Below are 10,445 nucleotides of genomic sequence, written 5' to 3' on the forward strand. Positions count from 1 at the left end.
AAAATACAAATGTTCTATTTGAAAGCCTTTTTACATATGTTATCAGGTTCGAAACTTTGGGGTGTACCAAAGTTGTCCGGTACAACATAGAGTACTGCATGAAACGTCTTGCTCATTATACAAAGCCTAGGTTACATCTTCGTCAGTGTATACGATTATATTTATCTCTGTAAACTGATTCCTGGTAATGGATTTAGGTGAACTGAGGTGCTGAGAATTGTATGTCCAAACACTCTGCAGGACACCAACTGTGGATTTGAACATGTGACCTTTGTACGGGTAGTTAAATACCATAACTACACTACCGTTCCATTGCCACTACTACTACTACTACTACTACTACTACGAGCAAGGGCAGTTAACTCTTATAAGCATTATGAATACACAACGACTACTATTATTTCTGCAACTCTCAAACTCTAATTATCCCATCATTAAAGTGACTGCACGCATTTCATGAGTATTTTTTCATTGAAAATATGGTGTCGCTAATGGGTACGAGATAAGGAAGACCTACTAAAATAATCTGCTGTGGGTTTGATGTCTGTAACATTTGATTTCCCCTCCTAAACACTGCTTGTGTAATCAACTCGACAGTGCAACATAATAGAAATCAGACGAGAGACTTGTGTTGGATTACTAGATTCGTGGTTGTGAATCCTATCAAATCTCATGTCCGGTAACCTTTTTAACTAAGCTTACTAGAAGCAGCAAACAAATCTCCCGATTCACATTCTACCATCTCCTAAAACGGGCGATATTGCATGTTATAGTATTAGAAATGCTACATCTGATAGTAGGGGAAGACAGCATGTTCAAGGCTAAGGCACCTTTGATCACTTATTTGCTGGATCAGAGCTGACTTGTGGGGGGGTCAATCTATAAAGCATCTAACTCCTTACTCCCAGTTATGCTGGTAACAAAAGGAAAATAGTTTCTACTCCTTAGTCATCAGTAGAAGGGTTTCATCCAGCTTCAAACACGTCCTGCCACCCAGTCATGCATGCATGAGTAGCTTGGTAAAGGGGACTAAGAAATAGAAAGAAGCCCTCAAAACTAAATGTTTCTGAAATATAATTTTAAATGCCTACAGGTAATGTTTTTACCAGTTTATCTCTGATCATCATCATCGTCTCATTGTGATTGTGTACTTTGAAAATCAAAAATGTTGTCTACTCTGCCATTGCATAACTTACTGTGAGGGGAAATACCTATAATACATGGGTATTGGAAGTTTTGTCTTCTGTCTACTTAATGGAGATTGGAGATAAGCATTATTACTCCAGTAATTTCACGTGACCGATGTTATTTTATGATGTGGATTTCAGTTTTGGTTATTTATTTGGGTTTTGAAAAAATGTCCTCCTCACACAAAATACCACTCTGAGGCTTGCATCACTTTGGTTACTAATCCATTACTAATATCAGTTTATTTATTACACCATTCACTCACTAACACTACCACTCCCTTATGGATGGCACTGTCTATAATAGTATCAAAGTTAATCACATTGTCTCCAGTTTCAACTAATCTTCTAAAAATGTCTTCAGATATCCATTATTTGGTTCATTTCTGCATTTCTTTGGTTTTGATTTCTACTCAGTTATACCTTTCTACTTTTTTTTAATATCTTTCTCTTTCTCACGTCTCTCTCTCTTTCTCACCTCTCTCTCTCTCCTTATCTATCATGCGTGCGTGCGTGTGTGTGCGCACGCGGGCGCGCACGTAACATCTGTTCCAGAGTTGTTTTTTATTTCCATATTTTATATTCCTTCTTCAGTCTACCTCCTCCTCCTCCTTTCTTTCTGCATCTCTTCTCCATGCTTTTAGCTAATTGTTTTCAATCTTTAAGCTTCTACTCCATCTGCTAAATGTCAAAGTCCAGTTAATTAACATTCAGCCACAACTATGTGTGTGTACGTACATACATATGTAATTGTAATTGGCTCATTATTCATCCTCATTAGAAACAGGCATTAGAATTTTGTTTCCTTTATTTGACATTGCTCTTCTTTTTTTTTTATTTTTAGTTTATTGAAGATGAATGCCTGCATTTAGATGCCTTATTAACCTCACCATTTCTCTCCAATTCTTTGCATGTACATGGTATGTGTGTGGCTTGTACACACACACACACGCACGCACAAACCTATTTTGTGAAAGAGTTTTTAACTATAGAACCCATTAAGCTGTATGGAGAGTATTACCTCAAGAGAATAAAGTAATTAGTACTGAAGTATGTATTGATAAAATGCTTAGTTCCTCATGTGAATAATGGTGATTAACTTAAGGTATGTAGGTGGGTTTTCTTAATTTGCAAGTGGAAAAAGATTTTTTAAATGGTTTATTCAAGGAGAGTAAAGACAGTGCCTCTTTTTATATATGTATAGGTTGGGTGAGGGTGGAAGTGCAGTAGTTAGCCGATGCTTACAGCAGTGGTTCCTGCTAAAGGTATCCTAATGTCAGGTGGTAGTGCTTAAACCAGGTGAGGAACTGTCTACCTGTAGTTTAAACCAAGCAGGGGAGTATAACTTATGGCTATTTGATTGTAAATTTGGTTCTAATGTGTTTTTATCCTGGCTTTGTTGTTTTAGTTCTAAGTGAGCCTTGATCCAGAAAATCTATGATCCAATGTCCCCACCATGATCATGCTGTTGTATTTCAGTGGTTCTCAACTGGGGGTCCATATTAAACTTTGTTGCTGCTATTTATGCACATTCCACAAAATATTTTATTTTCTTTTACAATTCCTAATAATATAAAAATACAGTAGGGTTTTTTTTTTCTTGTACATTTAATAACTATAGGAAGTCCAGTAGAGTAAATTAGGAATGAAAGGGATCTATTGGCTAAAAATGGTTGAGAACCACTAGTTTATTCAAACATAGCATTTCTTGCTAAAACCTGATCAGCGTCTTTTGTGATGGTGCCACAAGAAAATGCAGCCAGTACACTATCTGAAGTCGTTGAGTTGTGGAGACCAAAGCAAATGACCCATGCAGCGGCTCTGAATCTCACCTAGAAATGACTTGAGCTATGACAATCCAACCAACCCATATAAAGTAAATCTAAAATGATGTGTAATTTGGAGGTTTGGTTGCTGTTTCTAGCAGACTGAGTGAACGCTTAGATCCTCCTTGTTGACTTGGGTTTGTGTTGCCCTTCTGGGCTTGCAAATAAATAATGCAGGTCATTGTCTTCATTATGCGATGTCCAGACTTACTGTTTCATAAGAGTTTTACTTAATTTAGTTGAAAATGACTTTCAGGTCTGATTTTTTTTTTTTTAAATCCTGGTCGACTCTTGTTGAGTGTTAAAAAAAAATGTAAAAAAATGATATAAAACAAGACTTAAACAGCTGACTCTTGACTTTCAATGGAAACTGGTGGAAATGTAGCAGTGAATGGAAAATTAATAAATTAGATTTGTCTTTTATGTACTTAGTGTTAGTCTTACTTAGTATGAATAACTAACTGTGTGCTCAGATAGATAATGGTTAGTTTAAAAAGCCTGGTTAAATAACATGGAATACTTTGTACTCTTCGTGTTACTACAGTGTTGATATTTGCTAACAAATACAAAAGCGTGCTGTTGTTTACTTTCAAAGTTTTTTTGCTTAAGCTTTTTTTTCTTCCCTTCAAGTTCTTTTAATTTTGTTTGCTTTCCCTTACATCATTGACTGCAATCAGTTCTTGGTACCTTTAATTCAACTGGGACCATTTTAGCAAAACTGTTAAATTCCTTTTGGGGAAGGTATGAACTCTTCTGTTAAAAAAGAATCTTTGCTTTCATGCCATCTACTTGAAGAGTTGATGGCAAAATTGGCAAAGCATTGCATAAAATACCTTGTGGTATTTGGTTATATCTCTTTGTTTAAATTCCACCTGGGGTATCATTGCTGTTTATTCTGAGGTCAGAAGTACCAGTCAAGTTCTGTGACTGATATTTGCAACCATGCCCTGGAAGGTGATGCCCAACATGGACACAGTCCAGGGACTAAAACTACTCGAAAGAAAAAAATTTTAAATCTTTCAAGTTGGCTGAGTTGCTTTATGTTACCTAGTTAATACCTTACCATTCTGGTTTCAAACTATGCCAGTTCCAACTTAGCTTGGGGGTTTGTTTTTTCTTTTTCTCTCCTCTTTGGTGACTTAGTGAAATGTAATTGATTCAGTCGACCATCTCTCTTTCTCTCTCTCTCTCTCTCTCTCTGCATAAGCCCAATCTTTAAAGATGGAAGAAGTTTAACATTTACACCTGCATTAGATTTCAGTCAGTTTGATATCCGATCATTATTGGTTATCTTAATCCTGGATCAGCAAGCAGATTGGATTCAGGCATGGAAGCTTTATATTTCAACTGGGACAGTAAATATTAGCATATCAGACAATGCCTAGTGGTATTTTCTTTTGGTTCTTTACATTCAGAGTTCAAATCTTGCTGAGATCAACTTTGATACTTTATTTCATTGACCCTCAAAGAGTTGAAATGCAGTCAAGTACTAAAGGTTGATATAATCGGCTTGTCAATTTCCCCTTAAAAATTGCTGCCCATGAATTCTGCAATGAGCCAACATCCCATTCAAGGATGTTGTGATCTTGATCGCATATATACTATGGCAACCAGCCAACTGGCCTTAGGAGTCCTAACGCTCAAGATATATATGTATTTAAACAAAAAATTGTCATAGTGGGTGAGAACATGAGTTCAAATATGGTACCTGATGATGATTTGGAGATAAAACTGTTCTGAAAGTATCAATGTATATATTAACATTTTCATCTCTGAAGATTTGGTCAATAATTTGAAAAATCACCATCACTTTCTTGACACCTAATTTAACTTTACTTATGATTGTATTTTCAGGTTTACTTCATTTTCAAGTACATCATTTACTGGTCCAACAATGGGAGGAAATTTCCGTTCATCTTCAACTTCAACAAAGTATAATAATGGCAAAAAAATTGTAACCAGAAAGTAAGTAAACCATTTAGTATCTTTCACGTGTACATATTTTGTTTCTGGTTATTACCTGATGTGCTGACACGAGTCTTTGAGCTTTATAATGATTATAACAGTAGTGTCATCATCACCTCTGCATCTCAGTAATTTGGTCAACTGTAAATTATTTAACATAGAATACTAGCTGACCCCGTGCTGTCAATAGCTGACGGCTAATTGTAGTATTTTATATGTAAATAAGGTACATAATAGTCACATAGAAATATTCACATACTTCCCTTGCAACGCTGTTTGATTTTTCTTTTCAGCGTTGAATGTTCACCATCCCACTTCAGTTTGATATCAACCCTTCCTTCCTTATTCATCTATCACCCCTTCCTTTCTCATTCATATGTTGTGATGGAGAAAGACGAGTATTATTATTATTATTGTAGATGACTCTTCAGATTGAGCAACATGTGTCAAGGCAGTCTATCCTTTTTCTCCAGTCATTGAAAGGGTGGGGAGGGGATAAAATATCTTTGCACAGTTATTTTAGTATTAGATTTTAGCAAGTTGTACTTTTAAGGATTGTTATGTGAGATTCTTAACTCATTACCAATCTGAATATAAATTCTGGTGGTTTGGCTTCTGGAAATGGGAATTGGCTACAGCAGTTCTCAAGCAGGGTCCATATGACTCTTGGGAGTCAATTTCCATTATACTTCTACAATACACAATATTTAACAATTTTTTTTTTAATACAATTCCCAATATTTAATCATAAAAGTCTAATGGGATTTTGTAAAACCTCAAATGGCTATGAGGGTCCACCCAAGAAAATAGGAATTAAAGGAGCTGAGAACCACTGGTTTGAAATCTGGTCAAACAGCAGCAGCAGCAGCAGATATATAGGTTGTCATGGTGATGGCACTGTTTATCATTGGCACCAACAATACTAAAACTGGCAAATGATTTGTTCATTAGCAATGGTGGGTAGAGCTGTCACCCACACACCCCCTTTTTGTGATGATGGTGGTGGTAGGCCATAGCAAGAAGTTGTCAGGGTTCGACCACCTATTACTAGGCTTAAGTTGGGGGGTGACAGGAGTGTCCCTCATTTGTGTCATACAAACTACCATATTTAGTTTGTCCCTTTTACATTGAGTTCCCTTGAATGATGGTGACTTGTTTGCTGCATCTGCTGATGTCACTGCTTGAGTTTTTGATGGATTCTTGTGGGGGTTTATTTTTTATTCTCCAATCATGGATTATATCATGTACCAACACCATAAAAATCTCTCTTCCCCATCTCTTATTTCCATGAAACCATTACTTCTGTGTGTGTGTGTGTGTGTGTGTGTGTGGACTATAATTGCTAACTCTTATTCTGTTTCTCTCTCTGTATTATAGTGTTTGAAATTATATCTTGTCTGTTGATACTCTACTGGTGTATTTGTTTGTTTTCAGGACTATGGAGAATGGTATAGAAACAGTAACTGTTGAAGAAGATGGGGTATTGAAATCAAAGACGGTGAATGGGGAGGCACAGGCTTTGACCTACTGAAGTACAAGACTTAAAAAAAAAAATACTTGTCATATTCCCCTTTTTGGAACTCTAGAACTGAAAGGAACAGTGTAAATACTGGTCATCAGATATGACAGTCTGACTTGGGCTTATTGTTTTTTTTTTTTTCTCTTCCTCCAATTTTTTTTAAAAGAATTTTAATTTTTTTATCCCCAATAAAAGTTATCACTACTAAATGTTATTTTTTTTCTGTAAGACTGCACTATTATTTGGAGGGTGTGTAGGTTGGAACCGAAACTACTACTCTAATTACATAACGGTAAATACTCTAGTTCTGAAGTGACAAGAATGTTGTATATGTACATGTTTGACTTGAAATATATATGTATATACATATGTATATATCAATGTATGTAGATGTATGTGATGATAGGGGTGGGTTGCTGGGCTGGGTAGGGGCTTTACATAACCTGCAGCACACATTTAAACATTTTCACATTTGGAAATGACAAGTTTCAATAAATCTGGTGATTTGGATCAAAGAAACCCAAAGTTTGTCTTCTGACAATTCTGCAACCTGGTGCAAAACAATTCAAGTGGGTTCTCCAATATAATATGCACTTTTCTTTGGCAATCGTTAATTGGACAAGTTATTTTTTTTAGAAATTCACTTAATTTTTATCGAGCTTTTCATCTCAAAATTGATGCCAACTTTTTTTCTTTTTTTTTTGCCCTTGTTTCTACCATTTGTGGGATTCTTTATCCCAACCAGTTGTAAAACTGGAAATTTTGCTTATATAACTAGGCAGAACTTGTTTAATATAGAAGACATTACCAGAAAGATCATTTCTTTATTTATATTTGTCCTTTATTTTTTTTTTTTTTACCACCCACCAAACTGATCTCCTGTAGTAGTGGCTGAATGTTTTCTATGAAAATAAAACTAATTTTCATTTAGCTCTTTTATGTTGTTTTTTTTTTTCTTCAAGTTTGAATGTTATCCATTAGCATTCATCTCTCTAGCTGCCTCTATCTGCTGTATTACTTCAACTTAGTCTGCCATAGTTCAGCTCAAAGTAGTCTCATACAGTTGTGGTTGTGCTGATGGAAATATCTTGGTATGTGTGTTTGTGTATATAGTGTTTAGGTTTTCAATCAACTGATTTCATAATCCAGTTTCAATTCTCAAGTGGTACCACTTCACTAATGGCCTTTCAACATCTCAATTTTCTATTTCTCCTCTCTATAGTTGTAACACTCTATTTCTTAGTTTTGATAATTCCAAGGAATCTGTTTTAGTAAATATATTAAAAATAACTAATATTCTTCTATATCGAGAGACATTAAATAAATCTTTTTTAACAGTGGAACTCTAAGATAAAACTATTATTTATAGCCTTATTTACTTCAAGTTCCATTTAAAATGATTTAACTGATATTTTATAAGCTTCACATTGAAGCCTGAGAACTTTACAAGTTAGATAGTCTATTACAGCTTTGGCTTACCGAAGTTCTGTCGCCTTTTATTTAAGGTAGGTGGTCATTTTACCGAAGACTTCTATGAATCGCATGATCTCTCTCTCTCTTTCCCTCCCCCCCTCCTTTCTTACAATTAAAAAATTGCTGCCTATCACTCTTCCAAAGTTACATAATTTGAAGACTGTCTTTTCTGATCCCTAAAATGAGGTTCAAATCTGCAGTTAATTAATTCTGAAAAATTTTCATCTGGTGCTTAGTAATGATTTACAAAAGCTTGACAAATATTTTGTAATTAACTTTGTTTATGGGTGAAAGTTACCAATTAACTTGGCTAATACCAAAGACCTCTTGTCGAAATAGTTTTTTTAAAAAATCTTCCAGAAATAACCATTCTACATCACTTCACATCTGAATATGGTAGTGCATCTGTACATACATGTTGCTTTATTGTACTTGGTTTGTTTTCCTTTGTTAGTGAATTCTGCTAAAATTGCACCTTGCCAGAGGAGTTCTCATTAGACTAGACATTTTCTGTACCAAGCCTCCTACGTGAACTTGGCTCCCCCCCCCCCCACTCCACTTGTAATTTGAATTGTAAGAAATAAACTCTGACAGTCATGTTCAGTCACAAACTGAGTTAGGTTTGTAATCTATGACAAGTTTATTTACCCAGGTATTTACTCCTCTGAAGAGTTGACACACTCACAGGTACGCAAGGAGACCTGTGAAGCCAAAGATCATTTCCTACTTGTCTCTGTTGGGGTTTTCTTTAATTGCTGCTGTATTATTCTCTCTGCCCAGTCTCAGCAGAACTATTTGTTAGCTATTGTAGTTGTGATGCTGGGGGAACAAAAATTTGCTGGTAAATGGTATTTTTCTGTATGAAGACCACATGGACTTGATATCTTGAGAGATAAAAACTTTATCCAGAGTCTTGTTTTCATTTTTATTGATTTGATAGTTTTTTTGTTTTTTTTGTTTTGTGCATTTTGCTTTCCTATCTCAGCAATCAATTTTAAAAAAGAAAATGTATTTCATGTTGATTGATTCATTTTTTTTAATTTTTTTATTAACATCTCACTTTATCTGTCAGTTTTTGTCTCTTTGAGGATATATGTATAAAACCAGCTTTTGAAAATCACCGCTATTGGCCATATACTCAACGTTTCTGAGTTCATGCTTAAAAAAAAGATACTAGCACACATGCACACTGTCCTATGCTCATGCGCACACTCTATAAATATACTAGGATTTCAATTGGATGCAGTTTTCAGTATATTATGATTGTTTGTGTCATTTCTTTACATTGTTTAAATTTGTATAGTCGTATAATCTTTGCTTTCATTTTAGTCCTCAGCAAACAGTTTTATAAAATATTCTTGTCTTGACATCTCATGGGTTGTAAATGAGTGTCACTGTCATACAAACGTCATTCATTTCCAATATTCTACAAAAGAATGTCTGGTGACAGGGAAGTAGTACCTTACTTGATGATGATTAGCAGCTGGCCTTATATAAAATCTACCTCTGTCCAACCATTGCAAGCTTGGAAAACTGGACTATGGGGATGATAATAAGACCTCGTCTACATCAAACCCAACTAGCACACCACTCACTCACTCACACACACACTCATACTCTCTCACTCACTCTGGAGTAGAATTTATCACTCAAACTCACAAATTTTTCAATATAATGCTTTTTGTCAATTGCCAGCCTTGATCCAATTGAAATAAGTTTCCTAATAATTTACAGCATATCAAACCAAACCCTAACCAACCAACAGAAAAAAAAAAAATTTGAGGCAAAAATTCTCTGAAAGTCAGTTGTACATACAATAGAGAACATCAATCAGAGCCTATTCAATGTGACCTTTAAAAGTAGGTTTCCTCCACAGTGAACAAGAGACTGCTAACATGCAACTGTGTCGGGCTGATGCATCATCATCGTTTTATTAAAAACTATCTAATACTTCTAACAATCCTCCTGGACATTTAAGGAAATCTATTTCCTATACATTCTTAGTATTTATTGTACTTGTGCATCTGCCACGCACACACACACACACACACACACACACACACACAGACTATTTTCTCTTAACTACTCTCAGCTTGAGAGTTCCAGCCATGCTGGGCACTGCCATTTTGTGTGTATGTAATGGGCTCCGATTTCCCCTCTACCAAATCCACTCGCAAGGCTTTGTGGTTGGTCTAAGGCTATAGTAGAAGGTACTTGCTAAAGGTGCCACACAAAATTGAATGTAGGACCTTGTGGCTGGGAAGCAAACACAACCATGCCTGCACTGGGTACACTACGGAATTTCTACCTACATCTTTTTTTACATAAGAAGGGATTAGTAATTTGTCTATTTTCCTGCTTACTGGGACTTTGGTCTTTGCTAAATTAATTCTGAGGCCCTTTGATTCTAGACCTAGCTTCAACACCTGATTGTGGAGATTGAACTATATGAACAAGGTCATTAGCATAGAGGAG

At 35.6% G+C, this 10,445-nt stretch overlaps 1 protein-coding gene across 7 annotated transcripts in view; it reads left to right on the plus strand.

The window, feature by feature from the left end:
- The window catches only part of LOC106872451 (dnaJ homolog subfamily B member 6), a 52,640-nt gene extending 43,760 nt beyond the window's left edge, over positions 1-8,880 (plus strand). For all 7 annotated transcript variants that reach the window (XM_014919458.2, XM_014919454.2, XM_014919459.2 and 4 more), the window contains 2 exons: positions 4,868-4,978; positions 6,413-8,880. In XM_014919458.2, the coding sequence (XP_014774944.1) occupies positions 4,868-4,978; positions 6,413-6,509 (208 nt within the window). In that variant the 3' untranslated portion in view covers positions 6,510-8,880. The remainder of the gene's footprint in view (positions 1-4,867; positions 4,979-6,412) is intronic.
- Positions 8,881-10,445: the final 1,565 nt, after the last annotated feature.

Source organism: Octopus bimaculoides, chromosome 9 (genome assembly GCF_001194135.2).
Source record: "Octopus bimaculoides isolate UCB-OBI-ISO-001 chromosome 9, ASM119413v2, whole genome shotgun sequence".
Lineage (NCBI taxonomy): Eukaryota > Metazoa > Mollusca > Cephalopoda > Octopoda > Octopodidae > Octopus > Octopus bimaculoides.